Source organism: Gorilla gorilla, chromosome 2 (genome assembly GCF_029281585.2).
Source record: "Gorilla gorilla gorilla isolate KB3781 chromosome 2, NHGRI_mGorGor1-v2.1_pri, whole genome shotgun sequence".
Taxonomy (NCBI): Eukaryota; Metazoa; Chordata; class Mammalia; order Primates; family Hominidae; genus Gorilla; species Gorilla gorilla.
Window position 1 is genome coordinate 159,961,312 of NC_086017.1, and position 26,959 is coordinate 159,988,270.

General features: G+C 37.1%; 1 protein-coding gene across 2 annotated transcripts in view; it reads left to right on the plus strand.

Moving 5' to 3' along the window:
* The window catches only part of CPB1 (carboxypeptidase B1), a 68,215-nt gene that overhangs the window by 26,724 nt on the left and 14,532 nt on the right, over nt 1-26,959 (plus strand). For both annotated transcript variants that reach the window (XM_019023947.4, XM_063704289.1), the window contains exons 2-8: nt 9,954-10,194; nt 10,302-10,377; nt 16,794-16,918; nt 23,019-23,118; nt 23,207-23,308; nt 24,156-24,257; nt 26,809-26,919. In XM_019023947.4, coding sequence (XP_018879492.4) covers nt 10,124-10,194; nt 10,302-10,377; nt 16,794-16,918; nt 23,019-23,118; nt 23,207-23,308; nt 24,156-24,257; nt 26,809-26,919 — 687 coding nt within the window. In that variant the 5' untranslated portion in view covers nt 9,954-10,123. The remainder of the gene's footprint in view (nt 1-9,953; nt 10,195-10,301; nt 10,378-16,793; nt 16,919-23,018; nt 23,119-23,206; nt 23,309-24,155; nt 24,258-26,808; nt 26,920-26,959) is intronic.

Here is a 26,959-nt window from a genome sequence, read left to right on the forward strand (position 1 = left end):
CCATAGGTGCACCTGTACAACATTTTCAGGTTGTTTTTGCCCTCCTCGGAGAAATACCAGCAGATCGGGTCATCAATCAGTTATACCCATCAAGTTACAGGGTAATTCTGGCTGCCTCACAAACAACTGGACAGTTCAGTTAAGAAAGGTGCATAAAGGAGAATTTTTACTGAACTGACTGAATGAATCAGTTGTTTTGATTGGATGCAAACAAACCAAAGCTAACTCTTCTCTGAAATAACTCCCCATTTAGGAGCTTGCCTCTTCTATAATATAAAATCCTATTGCCTTTTTAACATCAGAATTGAAGCAACAAAGTTCTATTTTCATAATAAGTGGTCTAGGAATTGATGACAGAATATGATGATGAAAAGAAGGAGGAGGAGGAAATAATGACAATAATAATATGAGAGGAAAAATAATTTTTCCTCTTTCAATTGGGATGGATCCCTGTAACAAAAGATAGATTAACAAGAGAAAAACAAGCAGAAGTTTATTAACATGTATACGTCATGTATACATGGGAGCTACCCAAAGCAAAATGAGTAAATATCAAGAATATACATCTAAGAAGGTAGAGTAAATACCATCATCCACTGAAACAGAGAGAGGTTTACTATGCAGGTTTCAGTCAATATTCTCTATTAATAATACTTCCTAGTGATTTAGAGTCATCCTTCTCTTCCTGGAACAAAGCGGAGATACTCATACAAAAGGAACATTTTTTAAAAGATGTAACTTTTTTACAAATGGTAACTTCTACTCTATTTTTAAAGTTTCTCCTGTGTCTCTCGTTTCCCGTAATAATCAACTCAAAATAATCCTTAAGCTTAAGAGGCATATTTTGAGGTGGCATATTTTGTTCTTCTAAAGTCATATTTTGGAGTAGCATTTTCTGAACTTCATCGATGATAATGATAAAATGCAGGATTTCTTTTTTCAGTTCTAGATTCTGAGTGTACATGTGCAGGTTTGTTACACAGGTGTAGAGCGTGATGCTGAGGTTTGGGCTTCTGATGATCTTGTCACTCAAGTAGTGAACATAGTACCCAATAGGTAACTTTTCAACCGTTGTCCCCCTCTACCTTTCCCTTTTTGGAGTCCTCAGTGTTTATTGTTCCCATCTTTGTGCCCATGTGTACCCAATGTTTAGCTCCCACTTGTAAGTGCCAACATGCAGTATTTGGCTTTCTGTTACTGCATTAATTCACTTAGAATAATGACCTACAGTTGCAAAGAAGTTTGCTGAAAAAGACATAATTTCATTCTTTTTTATGGCTGTGTAGTATTCTGTGGTGTGTATATACAACATTTTCTTTATCCAATCCACCACTGATGGACACTTGGGTTGAGCTCATCATTTTGCTATTCTGAATAGTGCTGCAACACACATACAAATGCAGGTGTCTTTCATTAGAATGATTAATTTTCCTTTGGGTATATCCCCAGTAAGGGGATTGCTGGGTCAAATGGTAGTTCTATTTTTAGTTCTTCAGGAAATCTCCAAACAGCTTTCGACAAGGGCTGAATTAGTTTGTATTCCCACCAACAGTGTATAAGCATCCCTTTTTCTCTACAACATCCCCAACATCTGTCATTTCTTGACTTTTTAACAATAGTCATTCGGACTTGTGTGAGATGGTATCTTATTGTGATTTTAATTTGCAAATGATGCAGGATTTCTGAAAGAATAATTTTCAGATAAAAATGTTCCTAGTTGTTTATAGACAAATTAAATTTAACAGAGTTTAATTGAGCAAAGAACAATTCATAAATCGGGCAGTCTCCTGAGCCAGAGTAGGCTCAGAGACTCCAGCGCAGCCACATGGTAGATTTATGGACAGAAAAAGAAAAGTGGCATGTAGAAAATGGAGGTGAGGTACAGAAACAGCCAGACTGGTTACAGCTCAGCATTTACCCTATTTGAACATGGTTTGAACAGTTAGCCCCCTTTGATTGGCCAAAACTCAGTTATTGGCACAAGTGTAGGTTACATCTGTATACACCTCTGTTTAGTTTGTACTTCAGTATGTACAGGGAAACCTGTAGGCCAAACTTAAAATATGTAAGTAGTCAGCTTTAGGCTTAACTTGATTTAGCATACTCAATATCTAACAGACACAAATACATGTACAAAGTACTTGAACTTCTCCAAGTAATTATAACTGTTTCCTCTGACTTAACAGGAATTACTCATTCTCTGATTTCTCTCTCTTCCCTGGTATCATCTGGCCATTTGAACAGAGAGGAAGACAGTCTTCTGTTTACTCCTTACTCATCAGTTCTAGGTAGCACTCAGGTTGAGAGAATGGTTTTTCCAGAATCATCGTTTGGCCCAGTTGTTAAACTCACACCCGAAAAGAAAAAAAAAGCGTCAAGAGAACTACGCCTTTAGTTTTTGTGCCTGTTTGCCTGCCTGGCACTATAGGTCTTAAAGAACACAATTAAGCCCTTTTCATCACTGAATACCCCGTAACACTTAGCTCAAGAACGTTAACATTGAAATCACAATAAATTCTTTGGTTTTGAACCAAAGAGACCATGAATCCACAGGGCCAGATGTTTAAGTTTACGTAATTGTAATTATGTACTCTGTCTAAAGATCCCAAAATGTATTCTCAGAATAACTGGTCTGAATTGATGCTTTTGAAGAAAATATTCCACAGTCAAATGCACTGAAATCACAGGAGTGGTCGTAAGTCTTCTAATTTTAGCTGGACTTGGTCATCCCAACCCTCTACTGTGAGACATACTTGGGAAATAGCTGTATGGCAGAGTCCCCTTTTGATGATTTGTAATGCATATTAAAGACTCCAAGAAACCTTACACTAAAGGAGCTTGTTTGTTTTAGTTTAAAGCAAACATATTTGACCTCAGAACCCTTTTCTACTTAATATTATGGAATGCTTGGGGAAATCCTTTTCCAGAAATTGAGACATCACATGGGATAAATTATCACACCATGGACAGTTTGGAGAGTCTCCAAAATCTCACACTGTTACATGAAACACAAACAGACACAAAGGTGCCACTTGCCTTATTAATCACCAAAGCTTTAAGTAAAGAAGAAATTTAAAACATGTACATGAGACAGAAAGCAGAAATTTCAAAATATACGGAAAAATTATTGTGTGACTGTAGAGGCCAAGGAAAAACTTTCCCTTCGCCCTCCGAAGTTTCGCTGAAAAATCAACTCACAAAATGCAGATTACCTGGAGAAAAGATAAACAAATGTATTAATGTGCACACAGGGAAGAACTACAGACTGATTACTCTCCACCTTCCAATGGGGTTCAGAAGGTCAAATGCCATCTCGAAGTTACAGAAAGAATGAGGGCTTGGACTATGACAAAACAGGTTATGGGAGGGGAAGAAGAAGAGGCAAGGCTAGCAAAAGTGGCCTTGTTATGCAGATGAAACCTCACAGGTAGCAGCCCTCAGAGGGAAGAGATAGTAAATGTTTCTTTCAGACCTTTAAAGGGGTCAGACTCTTCAATTAATCTTTCCTAGATCTGGATAGATGAGAGAAGGAAGTCCTCATAGAAAAACTGGCTGCATCAATGTGGATTCTCCACAGATGCAAACCTCCCCCATGAAAGACTTTGTAGGGCTACTTCTGTTTGCAGGCCTTCTGAACAGACAACTCAAAATATGTCAAAGAAGTATATTTGGGGGAAAGATATTTTGATTTCCCTCACACCTAACAAAAAAAAAATTTAATTACTAACTGAAATTTTAATTGCCCTCCACTTGGAATCACAGTGTATGGATTGAGATAAACTTTCCAGTGTGTTTACAGTTCCAATTACAGCACACCACAAGCCATCCACAAATAATTATGTCCTCCTTTAGTGGATATTGGTCACTCTTTTTAGCTGTCCAGATCTGAACCCCACACCCTAAGACTGGGGAACGCTCTAGCTAAGGAGCCATAGGAGGCAGACACCTCCTACCAACAAAGTTAAAGTCAGACTCTCACTTTCCCAGCCTCCTAGTAGCAAGGGCACTAACCTATGACTTTGGAAGCTGGTGACAAACGGAAGTGAGGATTGCTCAAGATCTCTTCTGGAAAGGGTGGCAACAGCAGCAGCAGTAGTAGCTGCATTAAGTATTTTGCATGGAGTTTATGCCAGAGTTCTAGGGATGATCCCGTTACCCTGGCCTGGCAAACCAGCACATCCCACCATCCTGACCACAAGAATTGGTTCCAGATAGAGAGGCACATGTCTCAAGTTGGTCCACTGAGATTCAATCTAAATATTTGGTTTAGAATTTGGGGGAAAAGACCGGGTGTGGTGGCTCACGCCTGTAATCCCAGCACTTTGGGAGGCCGAGGCAGGCATATCACAAGGTCAGGAGATCGAGACCATCCTGGCTAACACAGTGAAACCCCATCTCTACTAAAAATAAAAAAATAAAAAAATAAAAAAGTAGCCGGGTGTAGTGGCAGGCACCTGTAGTCGCCGCTACTCGGGAGGCTGAGGCAAGAGAATGGCATGAACCCAGGAGGTGGAGCTTGCAGTGAGCAGAGATTGTACCACTGCCCTCCAGCCTGAGCAACAGAGCAAGACTCGGTCTCAAAAAAAAAAAAAAAAAAAATGGAATTGGGGGAAAAAGAAATTATCTTTTCAATAGGGTTACCAATCCACTAGGATGCAAAACTGTACTTATTAGTGGCCATCCTGTAACTACATGACACAGGTGACCAAAAATAGAGGCCTAGGCTTAACAAACATTGTAACTGCCCAATGGGTTCATTTTGCTCACTGCCCAGATAGAGTCAATTTATCAAGACAGAGGAATTGCAATAGAGAAAGAGTTTAATTCACCCAGAGCTGGCTGAATGGGAGACCAGAGTTTTACTATTACTCAAATCAATCTCCCTGAAAATTTGGAGACTGGGTGTTTTTCTTTAAGGATAATTTGCTGGGTAGGGGGTCAGGAAGCAGAGAGTGCTGATTGGTCGGGTCAGAGATGAAATCATAGGGAGTCCAAACTATTTTCCTACGCTGAATCAATTCCTGGAGAGGGCCACAGGATCAGATGAGCCAGTTTATTGATCTGGGTGGCACTAGCTGATCCATTGATTACACGGTCTGAAAAATATCTTAAGCAACAATCTTAGGTTTTACAATGGTCATATTATCCCCAGTAGCAATTGAAGTGGTTTAGAATCTTATGGCCTCTAGCTGTTTGGTTCCTAAGCCATAATTTCTAATCTTGTGACAAATTTGTTAGTCCTACAAAGGCAGTCTGGTCCCCAGGCAAGGAGGGGGTTTATTTCGGGAAAGGGATATTATCATGTTTGTTTCAAATTTCAATTATAAACTAAAGTTAGTTCACCCTACACTCAGGAATCAGGAATAAACAAGAACAGCTTGGAGGTCAGATGCAAAATGGAGTTGGTTAGGTCAGATTTTTTTTCACTATCATAATTTTCTTGCTGTTATAATTTTTGCAAAGGCAGTTTCAATATCATCAACTAAACCTGTGATGTCAACACTATTGCTAAACGTTTTAGTTATATTAATAACAAGTTCTGTCATTTAGCTAGTTTACTTTTAGTTTTGGTTGCAAACAAGGGGAAATTAGTGATGGGAAGTGAAGAAAGAACCCAAATTGGGGTTGATGGATTGCAAAAGTTGAAGCTAGAAAGACATTAACAAAAGCCAAATCCAAAAGGCAAGGTCAGTGGGGAGGAAAATACACAAAGCAGAACAGTGAGCAATGAGGTTAGAATCTGGAAGAATGAGCAACAGAATAAAATGTGGTGTACAAAGCAGATTACATTAGGATAATTTAGAACAAATCCATGAATAATAAGCAAATGTTGTGATGTATCATTTTTGTGGTACCCAAAGCATAGTACAAAAAAGACATCCCATGTGTCTATGACCACACCACCCTGAATGCACCCAGTCAACTGATCTCAGGAAAACACATTTTATATGTACACCACTCGATCATTAATTCTGAAAATACAGAAGATTCTAAGACACTAAAAGGAAACTGTCAATTCTAAGAATATACACATGGGTCAGAGTAAGATGATTTTATGACTTCAGATAAGTTTATAATTTTTATTTATGTAAATTTTCATAACCAAAAGGGAATTCTGGAAGGTATGTTTGCTATTGACCTAAGGGAAGAATAAAATTTGACCTTCCTAGGAAAGCAATATTTGTCTTAATATTATTCTCGCTATAATGTTATTATTGAACAATGCCAAAATAATTTGACTTTCTTGTGAAAATGTCAGATTGTCATTATTTCTATATCCTTCCACTCAACAAAGTACCTTGCGCTTGCTAAAAAACAAATTAAAATGAATGAGACAGTTTGATATCTCAAGGAGCTTGTAATCTCAGGGAAAGGAGAAGGCATCACAAATATTCAACTAGAATACAAAAATAAATAAACGATATAAATAAAAAATAAAAGCAAAACACTATGACACTATATAGAAAAGGAAATAACACCCACAAAAGAAGCAGACTTGTCAAAGACAATGAATTGCCTAAATTTTCAACTTTTTAATCAGTTGTGTTGATAGAGTATCAATATATAGACCATTTATATCTTTTATATCCAGAAGGTTACATAATTGGGCTTTAATTTGTTTAATAAAAACATTTTCATCGAAGCATTCAGAAGATCAACAAAACAGCTGTAACTTTTTTTTTTTTTTTTTTGCAATTACAGTGTGGTATTCAGTTAACTGAACAACAATTATTTTATATAAACTGCATCAGAGACAACTGAAGATGAAAAAACTACCATCCTCATATACAACTAATTTGGGCTGTGCACTGACAAGAACCTACTTTAAATTTCCACACCCATTTACAACCCCAGTACTGTAGCAGGCAATGTTAGTGTCTATCCAAAATACCACCAGGACAGGACAATCAGAAGATAAATTTAGTAGTGTGTTAACCATACAGAAAAAGATAGTATACAGTTTAAAAACTTATCTTAGGCAGCCTTACCTTTCAATTTTTTCTTTAAAAGGAGTGAGGGTTTACAGGGGATTTAAATGCTTTATAGACTAGGGGAACAACTTGTACTAGAGCCAACTTATTTATCATTATCTTCTTCATCTTCAATTTTTCACCTTTCTCCTCCTCATCTTTTTCATCTTCTTCATCTTCCTCTTCCTTCTTTTTCTTGCTTTTTTCAGACTTAATGACTCCTTTTTTTTGCTACATCAGGCTTTCCTTAGCCCACAGTGCAACAATATCCTTTTCATATTATTCTTTCAGCTTCACGGCCTTCTTTTCGTAAGTCTGCTTGTCATCTGCAGCAGTGTTATTTCCTATCTCTCCCAGTTTCTTTACAACATCACTGATGGATACGCCGAGATGTTCTGCTTTGATTTGGGGGCAAAATCAGGAAAAAGGCTGCAAGTGGCCTCTTGGGCACATTAGGATCCTTGAACTTTTTTTCCCCCTCTTAGGAAGGATATAGGTTTTCATTTCCTTTTCACAACAGGCCCTGTCTGCCGTTGCCATGTATTGAAATTTTCCTTTCTCTTTAGCAGAGAGGGTCTTCCACTTCTCTGAGTGCTTTTTAGAAAACTCTGAGAAATCGACTGAAGCATCTGTGTGCTCCTCCTGGCAAATTTGCACAAAGAATGCATATGATGACATTTTGTCTCTTGGCTTCTGAGGATTTCCTTTGCCTATGTTTGGTTATTTTTCCTCAGTGAGGCATGGAGTCATCTAGTGCCTGACCAGCTCTCACTTGTTCTAGCACTTTCTCTATGGATCTCAAATTATGGTAATGGCTCTTTAACTTTTAAAAAAAATTTGTTGTATGCAGATTATTGCCTCAGTGAAGTGGAACAGTCAATACAGAAACTTAAGGAAAAAGCTGCCTGTCTGTCTAAGGCAGACATTGATGGTTAACTATTGTTAACAATATTAACTATTGCACAGAATCTACCATGGCCTGCAAGGAGGAAGTCTAAGGTAATTCTACCATCCATGACAACCCTGGCCAGTGAGTTCGGGCCGCCCTTAATGCCTCCCAGGGCTAATGTGGTGTTTAGTGCATTTTGTGTGTGTGTATGACTTAGGATCCAATCTAGGATGTCTCTTTAGTCTTCTTCAATCTGGACTAGTACTTCAGCCTTTATCCTTCATAATATTGACATTTCTAGAGGGTAAATGTCAGTTTTTGTGTAGGATGTCCCTCATTTTGGTTTGTCTCCTTGTTTCTCATGATAAACAAATTTTCTTAAAGGTTAAAGAGCCATTACCATACATTGAGATCCATAGAGAAAGTGCTAGAACATGTGAGAAAAGCCTTTTCAACAAATAATAGTGGATCTACTGAATATCCATATTTTAAAAATGAATGATTCATATCTTACACTAAAGACTCACATCTTACATAAAGACCCCAAACTACAAATCTCTTATAAGAAAAAAAATAAGTGAATGTGTTTGAGACCTTGAGATAGGAAAAATTCCTTTGAAAAAATGTAAAGACGCTAATTATAAAAGAAAAATGTTGGTAAACAAACTATCAAAATTAAAAACATCTGTTCATCAAAACATAACATTGAGAAAATAAAAATGCAAGCCACATACTGGGAAAAATATTTGGAACATATATTTCTAACACAGGACTTGTATCCATACTATATAAAGAACGGCTACAACACAAGAATTAAAAGACAACCAATTTCTTTAAAAAGGCAAAAGACTTCAATAGATGCTTCACAAAAGAAGATTTACAAATGATCAATAAACACATGAAAAGATGTTCACCACTACTAATCATCAGGGAAATACAAGTTAAAATTAGAATTAGATACCACTTTATACTCATTAGAAACACCAAAATTAAATACTAAAAATAACAAGGTGTTGGAGAGAACACAAAGCCACTAGATACTGATGGAAGCTTAAAATGGTACAAACCACTATGGAAAAATTGTTTAGCAGAATCTTATTGTGTTAAACCTAGATTTACACTATTACTTAACAATTCCACTCACATGTCCACCCCCTTAAACGAAAACATATGCCAAGAAAAGAACTTGTACAAAAATATTTATTGCAGCCTTATTAACAATAACACAAAATTGGAAACAATATAAATATATATCAACAGTAAATAGCTAAACAAATTATGACATATCCATACAATGGAATATCACTTATTAATAAAAAGGAATAAACCAATAATACCAACAAAGCCGAGCACAGTGGCTCATGCCTGTAATCCCAGCACTCTGGGAGGCCAAGGCAGGCAGATCGCTTGATGCCAGGAGTTCAAGGCCAGCCTGGCCAACACAGCCAAACTGCACCTCTACTAAAAGTACAAAAATTAGCCAAGCATGGTGGTGCATTTCAGTAATCCCAGCTACTCAGGAGTCTGAGACACAAGAATCACTTGAACCCAGGAGGCAGAGGTTGCAGTGAGCTGAGATCACACGCCACTGTACTCCCACCTGAGTGACAGAGCGAGATTCTGTCTCAAAAATAGTATCAATAGTAATAATGGTAATACAAACAAAAATACTGATAAATCTCAAAAACATTATCTTGAATGAAAGAAGCCAGAAACAAAGGAATATATATTGTATAATCTCATTTACATTAAGTTTAATACAGGCAAAATTAATGTATAAAGCCAGAAATCAGAGTAACATTTGCTTGAGAGGAGTACAGAAATAGACTGGAAAAGTGCTCAAGGGAACTTGTTAGGGTGATGAAAATGTTCTATATCTTGTTTGGGATGTTTATTACATGGGTTTACACATTTGTCAAAACTCATCAAACTTTACACTAAAATCTGTAGAATTTATTGTATGTAATTCTCAATTCAAAACAGAAAAAAATACAAAATAGATTTTATTTAAATCTAATTTACTCTCAGACTATTCAAGTTCTGATCCAAATTAAATAAGTTGAATTTGAGAGTATTTACTCTTATTTCCACAGGTGTTGAGAGAGATACCCTCTCAGACTTTACACAGCTACCAAGGCAACAATGCCAGGAAAACTATTAATCAAGATATGATAGTTCCTGTTTGCAATCAGGAGAAGAAAGCAAAGAACACTCAGGATTATAAAAGCAGATGAGACCTACCCACTAGACCTGGTCAGACACAATGTTGGCGCTCTTGGTTCTGGTGACTGTGGCCCTGGCATCTGCTCATCATGGTGGTGAGCACTTTGAAGGGTAAGTAAGCCATCTTTAAGGAGCAAGTCCTTCTTCCTTGCTAGCCCCCTAATTTGGACACATTACTCATTTCCAATTTTCTGTGCTTCTATTCTCTCACTATTCAGCGAGAAGGTGTTCCGTGTTAACGTTGAAGATGAAAATCACATTAACATAATCCGCGAGTTGGCCAGCACGACCCAGGTAAGTAACAATTTTGATTTACTTCACATCTAATTTAAAATCTTAGATCGCACTGTGATTCCAACAATGGAAAAAAAAACATGAAATATTAACTATAGCACTTTTGGTAGCAAGAAATAAAAACTTGGAAAACATTTAGTGCCATAATGTCTTCTTTTTCTGCCTAAATTAGATTGCCATAAGCCCTGTAGTATTATAAATCCATAGTAACTTTTAAAAGAGCTGACAGTGTGACAACTGGATGAGTTGGAACTGTCACGAAGGTCACAGAACATCTAATGTGCAGTCACTTTCCTTCTAAGGCAAAAGAGAAAAATGATCAACTTGGATATTACTGAAAAACTGGGCTTTTGTCCAACTTCAAATTCATTTCCACATCCCATGTATCATCTGTCCTCTTTGATTTTCTTTCATTCCAAATCAAACAGCTTGGGTTTTCATGACCTTGATTCAGGTCCCCTTAATGATATGACGTGAGGGGGAAAAAGAGGGTAAAAAGCCATGAGTGATTTTCATACTTTTCTTTTGCTTTCAAAAAACTGACATCTCTGTGCTAATTTTTTAATCCACTATATATGAGGTGAGAACTGACATTTTAAACTGTATATATAATGTGGCAGGAAGCTATTGCTGACCACAAATACAGTAGTTCCACTTGGGCCAATGCCGTTTCTTCATAAATATATAAACTAAAATAATCTGCTAGCTTATACACACACACACACATATACATATATACACATGTATAGTCATTTTGTAGCTTTTAAGGCATAGAGGAAGGAAGAAGAAGGTGGAGAGTGTCATAATCACAGGCTCAGAAGTTCAGAATTGAAAGAAATATAAACTCATCTATTCCAGCAATCCACTCAAATCTGGAATTTCTTTCTGGGAAACAGCATCCCCAGTTACTACTCCTGGTAAAACCTGTTTGAGTACTTCCAGGAATAGTTTGTATACTACTTTTTGGAATAGCCCACTTGCCTTACAGATCATTCCAACTGTTTTCTTCCTTATTCTGAGCTGAAAGCTTCCTTCTCTAACTTTGACCTGTTGGGCTTAGCTGAGCCAAATATCATGTTACCTCTAAGATTTATCTTTTTCAAGCTTTCCGTAGTTTTTCTTAGCACTGGTTTACAGACTCTTGATCATTCTGCTCACATCTAGATACAGCTCAGTCTTTCTGTCTATATTTCTTTTTTTAAATGTAGTTACCAGAATTGACTATGGACCTCCAGGTGTGCTCTGATTAATGTATACTACAGGGCCATTGCTTGCCTTCATTTGTAAAGCAGACATTTATTAATGGTGCCTAAGATTCTTTTTAGCATCTTAAATAGTCATAGAACACTATGAGCTTATATTAACCTGTGTTCAATCAAAACCATTAGGTAATTTTTTTTCCTCACATGAATCACCCTCAAACAGGATATCCCTCCTTTTGTGCTTACCTAATTGACTTTTTTCACCTAAATGTAGGATTTTAGATTTACACTTTAAGATTTATCTTGACAGCCTGTTTTCAGCATGTTGAGATCTTTTAGAAAACTAATTCAGTCATCCAGGGCAATAATTCTTCCCCCTAACTTTGTCTCTCCAACAAGTTTGATAATCATGTCTTTTTGACTTTTATCCTTGTCACTGATAAAAGAAAACATTAAATAGGTCAGGAGCCACAGAATTAGAGGACTTCTTTACATTTCACTCATTCAGTACATATTTATCATGAACCTCCAATGTGCCAGACATAGTGTTAAGCACTGAAGAGATTCATTAACCTATTCTGCTTGCATAAGTTTACTCAACTACCCAAGCTAGGGGGGTGTTACCTAGGGGTAACTCTGCCCGGTGCTTTCTGGTTTATAAAGAAAGATATCAATGCAGAGACTTCATCAAATGCTTTACTAAGATCAAGATTCAACATTCTACCAGGTTAGTGCTCTCATCCAAAACTAAGGTGAAGTTAATTGGGCCTAACTTATTCTTGCTTTAAACCATACTGGCTCCCAGAGACCACAGCTTCCTTTCCTCAGCATTCACAACCCATCTGCTTCCAGTTCACTCTGCAGCTTTGCCAGAATCCATGCCAGGCCCCAGCAGCTCCTGCTTCTGGGCTTCACCTGTTTTCTTGTTTATAAAATCTAAAACTTGCCCCCTCTACTCGCCAGTGAGCCCTTCAAGCTCTGATTCTTCCAAGATTGCTGAGAAAGTTCTGCAATCACATCTGCAGTATATTTTTAGTTATCTAAAATTCAGCATTTCATAGTGGTCAAGAGCAGAGAGTCTGGACTTAGACTGCCTGGGTTCAATTCCTAGCCTTACTACTTGTTAGTCAAACTTGGACACCTCTCTGGATCTCAGCTTCCTCATTTGTAAAATGAAGATGATAATACTATTTACATAGGAGATTGTTGTGAGATGTAAATGAATTAATATAGGTAAAGCACTTAGAAAGAACTTAAATAGTAAGAATTATATGTGTTTGCTGTTATTACTATCATTAGGTCTGGGATTTTGAATACAATTTATATGGCTAGTATAATCAATCACCTATGTCCTCATCTACCTTGGGCCTCAATGTTCTCTTTCCAAAGAAGGTATTTCTGTTGAAATCATAACATGAAAAAATCTTTACTTATCCTTGTGGTAATTTCATCTCTCAGTAGTAATAGAATAAACAAGGAATAGTGTAACTCTCTCTTGGAAAAGACAGAAGCCAAAAAACAGTTAAATAGGGCTTCTTTCTTTCCTCTGGCTGCAAACATCATGCTTTAGCTCCAAGCAGTGGGACACATATTTCTTCTTTATTCTTTTATTTTCAACATGATTGAAATGAGATTTTCACTCTCCTTAGCAGTTATGGGAACAGCATATTCTGGGCTGTAGCCTTCCTGATAAGATCATTACAAGGGCATCCAGTCTTTGTATTCATCCTTGGCCATGTGTCCTTCCTCTCAGCTTTTGAACATGTCCTTTTAAATGCTGAATATATTGGGCAGATCCATGACCACACTGTACTCCAGCAGCCCTTCTTTTGTCATCTATAATTGAATATTAAGGATTTTATTTTATCTCCTCACAATCAGGGTTGTGCTTGTTCCTTTATTGAAGGCATTCACCATAAAACCTATTCACTTTTCTCTGGACTGTCTTGAAGTCTGTGTTTCTCAAATTTAAGGTGCATTTTTCTCTATGCCTGGAGTAACATGGTTACTGTCTTCCAATGTTCTTATCATTCCTACTGTACCAGTAAGTTCCTCACTGCTGTCTGGAATTGGGCCTTGAGTAGAAGTTGTTTTCTTTTCCAACAAAAAAGGAAAATTTCACCAAGATAAATGAAAAGTCTATCAGATGTTTGACTTATAGTCAAATGCAATGTGAAGAAACAAATTCATGCAAATTTTTGAAGAAAAAAAGATCCCCAACACCAATATTTATTTTTTTATTGGCCAATCTTATTCCTGGAAAAATTTCAGGTTGGCATGCTACTTTATCTTGCTTTTAGGCTAGTTTTCTGAGATATTTTAGGAAGGATTCTTTAGTTGTTAGGCAGCCGGCTGATTAAATTGATATTCTTATAATGCTATCATTTAAACATATCTCTTGATCATCCAATAAATGTTCTATATGGTTCTTTGTCACATTTATAATTTTATAATTTCAGTTTTCTAACTTTATAATGTATAGTTTAATTCCCTACATCTACATCCTATATTTCACTCCATGTTTATATTTCAGACATACATCTTATTCACAAGGTCCTGGTAATTTCTGAAATTTATATTTATCACCTTATGTTATTACTTTGACTTTATTACCTATATTCATATTTGGTGCATTGGTAAACAGCTGTGAGGCTATAGCATTGCTCCTGATTTCCAGCCATGTTTCTCCTAGGAAGTATCAGAGACTAACTCCAGTATAGTGGGTCTGTGTCACACATGCAACACTCCAGAGTGTTGTATGTTGACAGGTTTGCTAACTGGTTTTCTCCATGTCAAACTGAAATTTTTAAGCAACCTCAGGTTAGTTCTGTAAGTTTCTGTCAAACATTTATGAGATTTATTTGCCCCATCTTAAAGAATCCATAATTCTCGCACTGAAATCTTAAAAGTAACACTTTCTCTACATAGATATACTCTTCTAATATTTGGCAGAGCTAGCACCAATGGGTAAGAGCTTAGGAGGATACAGATAACAATTTTCAGTTTAATATTAGAAAGAAAACCATTTATAAGCAATTAAGCTGTTCTGAAGTGGCACTAGATATACACAAGGTTCTGCTAGAACTACCACCAAGAACATCATGCAAGCATTTGATGCTTTGAGTGGAAAGCTAGCATCTTAATACAGGCTCTTCCAAAGCAGACCCTGAGACAAAGATTCAAGGGAAAGAATTTTATCTGGGAAGTGCAGGGAGCCCTGGTGAAGAAGTGGGGAGTGCTAAATAGAAGTAAAGGCAGCCAACAAAGGAAACAGTGTTAAGCCAGCTACCACAGAGGACAACTGGCGGTAAACCCACAGGGAAACTCTAGGAATGTGTGCAAACAACACACTTCAGAATTATCCCACCTGAGAGGTGAAGGAGTTGGAGTAATTCAATATTCGCTTTTCAGGATTATTGGTTGAACCACAGAGAATAATTTCCTTAGTACCTCCTGTCTACCTGGAGCTGATAACTTGGCTTTTCCCAGGTCTACAGAAAAGAGCCCTCAGGTACAGAGAGGCAGATCTTAGCAAGGGGAGTACACTGAGCACACTAAAAGGTCCCAGCAATTATGTGCCAGCGGGACACTGTCTGGTCAGCTACAGATACATGGAAGACTTTATGTGCTTTGCTAATTCTCAACCTTGTCGTCTATAATAAAGACATACCTCTCTCTCCCACCACACCATAGAATGACAGGTGTTTATTAGGAACACAAATTCAGAGCTAAGTTTCAAAAATATGCTTTCTCTTATAATGTGCTTATCTTCAATTGCCCTTCTCTCCACAATGTTGGCTAACTAGAAGTTGTCACCAGCCCCTTGCTTTCTCTGTCCTTATCTTAGCATGTCTTTATACTTCCTCACTTCATTTAACCTCTCATCCTCGACTCACTAGGTCACCTTCCACAGCCAATCCTTATCCAAACATTGATACTCTATCCTTTCAATCCCTTTGTGACAACCTCACTCATGCTTTTTTCTTCTGGAACACCAGTATCCCTGCCTCCCATTGCCCTGACATTCCTTATGGGCCTGATTCGTGACTCACCACCTCTAGATTTCTACAGTGGTTTGAAGCTTACCAGGACAGAATATAGGTTACTGGGAGCCCCACAAGTGTATCTGAAACTGAGATGCCTTACAGTATTACCTTGTCAGTTTCTGCTGCATAACCTCTAAGTCTGCCCAAACTCCCTTCCAAGTTTCCAATCAGTGGTCCTAAATATCACCATCAGACATATCTCTAGCCCCAAAGCAGTGCGCAAACATCCGAACAGAGATTGGCTGAGACACAGGGACAAAGAAAGACCCAATGTCAGGCTGACCTCAGACTTCTAGGCTTCCACTCAGCACAAGCAAGGAAGAGAAAAACGGACACCTACAAGACACAGTATGTTTTAGTTAATATTTTTCCACTGAAGAGTGATACTTAAAACCACACATCCACAGGTTAAAAAAAAAAAAAACAGCTGTTTGGGGCTTCATCGTCTCTAATGTCTCCCCCATAAAGACAAAGGCCATGTTTGATTTGCCCACTAATGTATTCCTAGTCTCAGACACAGAGCCTAGCATATCATAGATTCTCACAATAGTTGATGAGTAACTGAATAAATGAAAATGTCAGTACATGACTGGATCCCCAAGAGCAATTTGTCTCCAGCCACAGTGTCAATATGCCCATTGTGAAAAGATACCATTTTTCTTCCTGATGTATCCACCACGGGTCAGGGATCCTCCTGGTTCCACATATTACTGTGACTTCCAAGATAAACTCATAAAATAAGTCCATTAAAAAGTAAAACAGCTTCATATTTCTCCATTAGATTTTGTAATTCTAGTTAATTCATCATTCATCTGGCACACAGATCCATTACCACAAAGCATCTATTCCAACAAGTTAGTGATCCAGAAAATCAATAAATAGAAAAGAACAGTTACAGAATACAACCAACTAGCATTATGGGAAATGATTCTATGTTTTTTCATGTTCATTGATAATCAATCAAGGTTATGTATATATTTATAAACACTTTTATCAACATCTAACTGCTTGGTTCCAACCCTTGTTCACTCAAAGGAAATATTTTCAACAGATTTCATGGATGATTTGATTTTGAAAATAACTCAATTCAGTAGAGCAATAATGTGCTCGCAGATTATCATTCATCCATTGAATTATAGGTATCCAATATATCTTGTCCTTTATTCAGATTGACTTCTGGAAGCCAGATTCTGTCACACAAATCAAACCTCACAGTACAGTTGACTTCCATGTTAAAGCAGAAGATACTGTCACTGTGGAGAATGTTCTAAAGCAGAATGAACTACAATACAAGTAAGTTTATGTTTTATAAATATTAAAATTCTCTCCCATGCATGCTTTCATCTGAGCCTTTGAATAACTCTGAGAAGGAAGAAATGAGACCAAGACCAATGCCTTCCCCAGGACCCCACAAATAGGTAATGGCAGAGCTGGCCCTGGATTCCAAGTCTTAAGACTTCAGTTCTGATGGATTTTGTGTTTAGTTATTGCTGTAATTAAAATGGTTTTTATTCTTGAACCCCAAGTCTTCTGCCAGATATCTGACTTGGTCCATTTTAGAAGCAATGTATAGCGTACAGGCCTAGCCAATGGATACTCTATTCTCAGCTAGACATAGTTTTAACCCCAAATCTTATCAGCTCTTCTTTCCAGGGGATCAGCGAGACCTATTGTGAGTTATGAGGGCTATTTATGCTTTTTTTAGCAGAAGGATAAGTCTAGAGTCAGTCTGAATGGCCCTTCTGTCCTTTTTTCTCTAAAGTCCCACCACTATCTCTAATGGTAGGAGAAGGCATGGAGAGAAAGACGCAAAGAAAGGACTAGAGTAGTTGGCTAAGCTGATCCTGTCTCCCTCACTGAATACCACTTTCGTTCATCTAGGTCTTTCATGACAAGAATGTCTTCCTAAGTAAAGGCAATTGTCCATTTGCTGATCCAACAAATCAATATTGAATGTCTACATGTATCAAGTTCCAATAAGGACAGATATGGCCTCACATCCTTCAGGGGAAAACAGACTTTAAATAAGGAATTGCAATAGTATTTAATAGATGGAAAGAAGAGTAAAGTGCTGGAGTTCAGAAGAATAGAGCAAGTCTAGGGGTCAGGGAGGGCTGTCCTAGGAAATGATTCTTCAGCTGAGAACTGAAAGATGAGTAGGAGTTGATTAGCCAGACAAAGACAAGGAAAAACGATACTTTAGGAAGAGAACAGACCATATGCTAAGGCTTAGAAGTGGGAGAGACCATGCTAACCCAGGACACTTGCATAAGAGGGAAGGAGGAAATAAAGTCTCTAGTACAAAGCAGAGGTCCTCCTCCAGCGGGTAGATTAGGGAGGAACAAAGACAAAGTCTTGGGCTCCGGTCCTGAACATTCAAATGTTTATCCAGCAATCCCCCATCACAAGCTCAAGTCTTCGTTATGTTTTGGAAAAATGTAGCCTATATAATTTTAACAGAAATTTCTCTTGTTTTTCACATCTTAAAAATGTAAAAGAATAGTATATGTGCCAGTGAAGATTTCAGAATTGTCACCTATAAAATCTGTACCTCCATCACGAGAAGTGGGTAGCATAGTGCAACAAGTAAAGGCTTTGGGAAAAAAACAGATTAGATTCTAATCCTGGCTTTGCACATTGCTGTGTGATTGTGGGTAATTTGCTCAACCTTTCTGAGCTACAGCTTTCTTATCCATAAAATGAAGATACAGTGCCTCTCTCAAAGGGCTGTTGTAAAAATAAAAATATATATATAAATAAATTACAACTGGTATTATATTGCTGAGAATGCTGCTATGGTTTACTGTTGTACAAAGAAGGAGATTATACGTTTTTTTTTTTAAGAGTCAACAGTAACTGCTATGTTTAACCCCATTATCATGCCTCACAAAGCTTAGCTATGTGCTTTCTGCCTGAAGAAAGTGTCAAAATGTGACCTTAAGAATCGACTGTCTTTTTAAAACAAAGATATAACCTGGTAAGTCTCAAAATGTGATTAAGATTCATGTCTATAACATTTTGTTCTTTTTATTATACTGAAAAGGACAGCTAAAATTCTAGTCCTTGGAGCCTTCAGTAGCATTCAAAAGATGAGTTTCTTTGTAATTCTTTAAGAAAAACAAAGATCAGCGACCATAGGTTAACCCTAGCTACCTGAATGATGTCTTAATTCTACCCTTATCACAAAACAGTAAAATGGTTTCTGATAGAATTTCAATCTCTATTTATAATCAGATAGAAAATTCACTTTCTTTTTTAGTGGTGAACTTTTTGGGAATTGTGTATGAATGTTGTCTCATCTAGAACATAGGACATCCCCTGAGGGCTAAGAGCTTGTTAATTTTTGCTTCACTGTTCGCTGCTTAGCACATTTGTAGCATATAATTTTCTAAATATTAAATAATAATAAGTCCCTAGAAATCCTGGAGAAGCATACCAGCAATATCCTTGCTGGGGTTGCAAGCAGTCCCTGTGCATCCCATTATTACCTCATATGGTAACTAACTTGTATTTAGACGATTTCCTGCTGGCAAAAATTTGCAGTAGTGTTTGTATATAACAAGAGCCATCCACTGCACACAAGTTCTACCAAAATAACTTTTCAGATTTTTTCAGTGTTTCCAACCCTCTTCACCAAGACCTGTATTATTTGGCAGCTTTAATCAGATCCTGAATTATCATAGGAAAAAAATCATAATGTGTGTAAAAAGAAAGATAACTGTAGTTTTAAATGACAAAGTTTCACTCTTAGTAACAGAAAGACTAGGAATCAGATAGTGTAAATCTCCAACTTATGGTTATGAAGCTAAGTTGACAGAACGTTTAGGTGGCCTGCCCTCCATGGAATTCCTTGCTACAGACTGTATAAAGATTGCTTTGCCCTACTTGATCCAGGGAGACTGATTGTTGCTCACACGTATATCAGCATTTTTCTGCATATTTCAGAGGCGTACAGGAAGGTGTCCCAGGACAGCAATAGGCACATAGCAATGTTCTTCAATAACAGTGGGCGCGAAGTCCAGGTACTGATCAAATATTCTATTTTCCAGAAATCTGAAAGGGGGATAAAACTGAGTCATGTCTTTCTTTACTTCTCAGACATTGTGTTCCTTGCTTTTTTGGGAGTCCCAGTTATCTAATTTGCTTGTGTGTTAGAAAAAAAAAAAAAAGGAGAAGTTGGATGGCACTATAAAACGAGCATATAAAAGTATAAAATACTATACATGCTTCTCTATTTTGGAGCTGTGAGGCATTGTTTTAATCTTCTAGAATGGAAGCTCATTATTTAGTAATAATATTTTGTAATATAGCTAAAGTAGTACTTTGTCCTAAATCTAATAAAATCAAATAACCACAGGGCTGGGAAAGATCATTTGAGGTCAGTCCCCCGCCTTCAAGCAGAAGTCAGCAACACATTTCAACCTCACTCTGATGCTCTTTTGCAAGTTACTAGAGGATATTTTTACTCTTGGGTGTCATCTTCAATTTAACTAACTGGTTTTTTATGCTTCTTTGTCCTGGATATTGATGAAAATGTTTAATATTTAACGTAGTAATAACTCTAACAGAATGTCTCTTAGTACCAAACAAAATGCCAGCCCCCACACAGTCACTGATCCTCCTAAATAACTTAAACTCGGCCAGGCACGGTGGCTCACACCCATAATCCCAGCACCTTGGGAGGCCTAGGCAGGTGGATCACGAGGTCAGGAGATCGAGACCATCCTGGCTAACACGGTCAAACCCCGTCTCTACTAAAAATACAAAAAATTAGCCGGGCATGGTGGCGGGCACCTATAGTCCCAGCTACTCGGGAGGCTGAGGCAGGAGAATGGCGTGAACTCAGGAGGCGGAGCTTGCAGTGAGCCGAGATCGCACCATTGCACTCCAGCCTCGGCGACAGAGCGAGACTCCGTCTCAAAAATAAATAAATTAACAAAAATAATAATAATAATTTGAACTCAAGGGTTGGGTGCAGGTAAGAGGATAGCAATACGTTCTGGAAGCTTTGAAATGAAAGAGGATGTCATTTTCTGGTCCTCTTGGGTTTTTTTTTTTTTTTTTCGTTCCGAGAAGCTCATCCTTATTAGGTAAGATTTGTTCTTTCACATTGTGATATCGAGACATAACTGCCCTCTTAGCAGTTTCTGTCGGTTGATTTTTTTGTTTGTTTCCAGGTTTTTGTCTTACTTGGCTTGCTTTGTTTTGGTTTGGTTAGTCTGTTTTTAGTTTTTTGTTATCCTTGAATATCATTTTCCTGAACTATTTTTTAGTTTTCCTCAATGTTTTCCTGAGTTATGACAGTGGTAACTGGGAAATTTTTATTTTTTTCATAAACTTGGAAGATATGTATGTAAATGACTAAGGCTTATAGATTGGAATCAAGCCACTGCATTTTAGAATTGAAAAGGATGTTGAATATTTACTAATCAAATGACCCCCTTCTAAAACTTATGACATTAAGGTCCAGGGATTAGATGACTTTTCTAAAGCCAATTTATGAGTTAGGCAAAACTATGACCTTGATCTTTTGATTGCTCATTCATGATTCCTTCTACTTCCACCCTATTCCTTAACAATTCAACTGGGATAGTAAATATAATTATAGTGCTGACTAAAATCATTGTTCCTAACTATAAGAGACAGACTGATGGTCCCCAAAAAACTCTATATCCTAATCCCCAGAACATGTGAATATGTCATGTTTATCACAAAAAGGAATTTAGGTTATAGATGGAATTAAGGTTCCTAATCAGCTGATGTTAAAATAGGGAGATTATTCTGGATTGTCCTATATGTCCACTGTAATCATGAGTCTTTAAAGTGAAAGAGAGAGGGAGAAGAGGTCACAGTGATTGGATGTGAGGACTTCATCCCCTGTTGAAGCCTTGAAGGTGGAGAAAAAGGATATGGCCAAGGAATGCAGGTGACCTCTCAGAACTAGAAAGGGCAAGGAATTAGATTCTCCCCTAGAGCTTCCCTGTTGATAACTCTTTTTTAGCCACACCTCATTTTTATCCCAGTGAGACTTGTGTTGGAATGCTAACCTACAGAACTATAAAATAAAAAATTCACGTTGTTTTAAGCCACTAAGTCTGTGGCAACTGACAAGAGCCATAGAAAACTAATACACTCACAAAGCATTGGCAGCTGCTCAACAGAAAATATTTCTCCATGGAATAACTTCTAAAATCTGCATTTTTTCCTTTTTAAATACTACCTTAAGATAGTTAAGACCTTAAGAAAGTGTTTGTCCTTTGCTAGGAAACAGATTCCAGTTAGTATTAATTTATTACACTTTCCAAAAACAGACACAAGTTCGTACCCAAGTTCACCAATTGAAGGAGTGACCAGGAGGAAGGTTCAGAGGATGTCCCTGACATACTTCATCAGAATGTCCTTGGGGCAGCCAGAGGAGAAGCAGACTTTTGATGTGTGTCTGCAATTCTCTGTATGTCAGATAAAATCATTTCAAGGTTTAACTGTGGATAATAGAAATTTCTGCAAAGTGGCCTCTGTCTGTAATATTCACCGTACTATGATCAAGGATACTAATGATCATAAACTTTTCTCTCTCCCAAGCGTACTTTTCACTCAAAGTAGAAAGGGAAGTGAAGTCACACACACACACACACACACACACACACACACACACACACACACACCTTCAGACTGGCCTCATAATAGAAACTATCACCTGGACAATTCATTTCTCTAAATAGTAGGCCTCAAAGGTTTCTGTTACCACTTTTCATATTACCTTGCTACAGAACGATTATTAGATTACTTAACCCACCCAAAAGACAAGCAAAGAGAAACTAGTTTTTTAAACCCATTCTTCTTTTACCAAGTAAATCTTCAGCTTGTTAATAGTTCTGAATTTCCAGACAAGATATTTTCCTCAGAACCTAGAGACAGGTCCAAAGTGACAACTCCTCCCATTTACCCAGGACTGAGTAGCTTCCTGAAACGCAAGACTTTTAGTTCTAAATTCAGAAAAGTCCTGAGGAAGAAAGACCAAAGATAGGTTTTGAGTACATAGTGTTGTGTGGAAGCCCAAGGCCCTGACCCAAAATGTCCCAGGTACCAGGAGCAACCATTTTCCAAGTTTAAGGTTCACAGATAGTCAAATACCCGAGGTTTGGGCTGTGGAAGATCCTACCTTGCTTGCATTCTCCAGTATCCTTCTTAGTGACTTACTCACTCTTTATGGTCAGTAACAGAATCTCTCTGGAGCAGCTGAAGGTCATCACGAAGAACCAGAGGACAACATGAGAATTTATGGAGAGTGCAATGTGCCATCTACTAAAGCAGTGGCTCTGGGGTTTTATGTGTGTTCACTGGGGAAAAATACACTTATGTTCATAGGAACACCCACTTTGGTTCGTTGCAGGGTACTGATAAGCAACCTGAGAAATGTGGTGGAGGCTCAGTTTGATAGCCGGGTTCGTGCAACAGGACACAGTTATGAGAAGTACAACAAGTGGGAAACGGTATGATGTGCACATGATTTAGACAGATATTACTTGGGGAATTGAACCAAGAATGCCACATTGATCTACAAATGATTCCATTTGGTAGATAGAGGCTTGGACTCAGCAAGTCGCCACTGAGAATCCAGCCCTCATCTCTCGCAGTGTTATCGGAACCACATTTGAGGGACGCGCTATTTACCTCCTCAAGGTAATCATTTTTAACCATGACCTTGCCATGTCTGAGGGCTTTAAATCAATGAATTCTAACACATGAACATCTGTTTCACAGACACACTTATCCCAAACATTGTTATAACTCTTTCCTGCCTACATCCCCGAGGGAACCAGACTCCCCAGCTTCTTTTATCATATGTGGATTTTTAAATCATTATTTTGATTTATTCAAAAGGAAAAATGCAATAAAATAAGAGAAGACCTATAAATTTAACCACATTCTTGTAAGCAATGTAAATGATTATCTACCTTGATGAAATTCTTCTTTCCCAGCTGTGGTTTGCAAATCCATTTTTAAAGAGGTTCATAAACTTCATGTCTATCAGACAACATTACAAAGCACATCAACAATTTGTTTCTGTCATTTTGTAACACCATTTTTGTCATGTAATTCTAATGAAGGAAATAAAAAGACAGGGAATAAGTGAGAGAGTAGTAAAAATTCTTACAAGATTAGCGACAATCATGATTACTTCTAATTACTCATCCAGTTGTCTTGGTCATGTCACCTAATAACAGCAGCTGAAAATAACCTCCACATGAGTACAATTAAGCAGGGTAATCAAGCATCATCTGAAAATATGAGCTTGTCAAGCTTAATAAAAATAATAAACAGCCATATAAGCTTTCAGCTCAAACATTGTGAGTCTAGAAGCGAGAACATACTGTGTTAGCATTATAGTTTAATTTAATCATGGGATCCAGCTCTTGCTGCTGTCGGGTTTCACTTGTTGAGTCTCAAGCCCAGATGGGTAGTGGAGGTTAACCCCTGAATGTCCTATTATGAATCATGGTTTCCCTTTTCCTTTTGTTTGCAATAGGTTGGCAAAGTTGGACAAAATAAGCCTGCCATTTTCATGGACTGTGGTTTCCATGCCAGAGAGTGGATTTCTCCTGCATTCTGCCAGTGGTTTGTAAGAGAGGTCAGTGTGTAGAGTGGTTTTTGGCAAAGAGAAATGTATGTTTTAATTTTCAATTAATTCCTTAAAACCTAGAGAGAATAATAACACAGAAATAAATACACAATTACAAGTTCCCAATTTTGGAAATTAGTTTCAACTTCCACCAACAGACCTTTATAAGGCAGAAAATTCTATTTATGGGCCAGGTGCAGTGGCTCATGCCTATAATCCTAGCACTTTGGGAGGCCAAAACAGGTGAATTGCTTGGGCCCAGGAATTGGAGACCAGCCTGGGCAACACGGTGGAACCTCATCTCTTTAAAAAAATAAAAATTGTATTTATTTGAATTTCACTCATCTGAACTTTCTCACCCACATTTGGTAGAGAGTCCAACAACTAGCATAGTGATTGGTCATGTAAAAGCTAATGGTTGTGGTTAAACCAATTTGATCATTATCTCTTGGCTAATAATCATTGTACACTTCAGATTAAAAGAAAAGAGTGCATAGTAGTCCTTACTCTAAATGACACTGTTTTTCATTCCTTATCATTCTAATAATAAGATGAATGTAAAGGCCTTTTAAAAACAAGTTTTAAAATAGGCATGAGTCTATACTGATATGCATAGATGATGCAATAAATAAAAGAGAGGCAAAGAACAACTCCTTCTTGCAGAAGAATTACAACTAATATATGTACAAAGAATGAGCAAAACATAAAATCATCACTAGAACATCACAGCAATAATCATGTCAGGCAAATCCACAGATGGATGTAAAATTAGTGGGTAAAAGTTTAGGGGAGAAACAGGATATTTACAGAGTCTAAAAGTTATCTCCTCGCAAAAAGTATTAATTATAAAGGGAAAACTTAGAGTGGATAAACCTAGCAGAAGGAACTACCTTAACTAAGTGATCAAGGTTAACATCACCAATAATAAATAAGACATATCAATATAACGTAGCTTCAGATATGCTGTGAAAAGACATATCACCTTTGTGATATTCTTCCTTAAAATAAATGACCTCCCTTTAATCATAAACAAAATTTAATTTTGAAAAATAATTTAGACAAACTCAAAGTAAGGGACATTCTGCAAAATAAACTGACCAGCACTCTTCAACAGTGTTAAAGTCATAAAACACAAAAAGACTGAAGACCTGTCACAGATCAGAGAAGACTACGGAGACGTGACAAATAAAGGCAATGTAGGATCCTAGATTGTAACCTAGAATGGAAAAAGGACATTAATGGATAAACTTGTGAAATCTGAATAAAGTCTACAGTTTATAGTATTGTATCCATGTTAATTTATTCACTTTAATAATTATACCATGGTTATGTAAGATGGTAACATTCAGGAAGCTGGATGACGGGTATATGGGAACTACTTTTGCAATTCTTCTGTACGTCTAAAATTATTTCAAATTTAAAAGTTGAAAACATTGAAGTGCTTTAAATATATAATAATATTATTATATACAACATAATTTTTGTGTGAAGCACTTCCGTACATATTTGTTATGTAGTCTTGGTTTCTAGACATTATGTATCAGATTGGCATCACTTAGCTTCACTATGTAGCTCACCATCTGCCTTTCAGAAGAGGATAACTGAATGTTAGAATTAAATTTTACTATTTTTCCAATTTGTAGACCATTAAAAGAACATGATTGCATAGCTCCTCTAACCCAAAAAGCACATGCTTTATCATGTAATATTGTAATTAATTTATATATATAATTACAAACAGTATATAAAAACTGTTCACACATAGAAGTCTAATCTACTTTAAAGTTTATTCAAGCAAGCCTAGGGAAGGGTTGAATTTAAGTTTAATATGATGGTGGAGCAGAGGGACTGTGACTACGAGAACGTATTAAATGGGCATGATGTCCCTCATTCATAGATAAGTATCTACATTATTTAACAGGGACAACAGGATTGTCCCTTCTTGAGAAAGACAACAAAGGAAACTCCCATCACTATGCAGCTTGGATTGTTGGTGAGAGCCTCCCCAAAATCCATGAGTGTGAGCTTACTATGAGAGGCATTCTCATTACCTTGTTATATTGGACATTCCCTCTAGTGAGATCATCTACAGGAGGTTTTATAGAAAAGAAATACATTTCTAAATGACATTATTAGGAACATGCACAGCTATCCACAGACACTTCTTACTTACTAGAACTAGTAAGTTCTATACCTTACTTACACTTATACCCTACTAACTTTGTAAAAAGCTATTGTAGTTGTTATCTTAAAAGAAATGAGTATATATGTTCTTTAGAAGTCTTTAATTAAATAAGTTTCTCATTAAAGTAAAAAGTTAAAATAAGAAGGATGCAATAGAAATATCCTGGAAACAGAGAAGAATTAGAAATAACAATTATAAATAAAAATATCAAGTATTGGTAGTAATTTGCTGATTGCTTTTTAAATATTAATATTGTCCACCTCAATAGGAAATGCTGCTTTTATTACCAAAGTTAACATTCAACAGTCTTTGTAAATTTTAACAGCATCATAATTCCATTTTTCCATGAAATTCCTCTTCATAATTCACATACAGGCTGTTCGTACCTATGGACATGAGATCCAAGTGACAGAGCTTCTCGACAAGTTAGACTTTTATGTCCTGCCTGTGCTCAATATTGATGGCTACATCTACACCTGGACCAAGGTATATGCACCAATACTGAGAGAGGCTGATGAAATTAAAA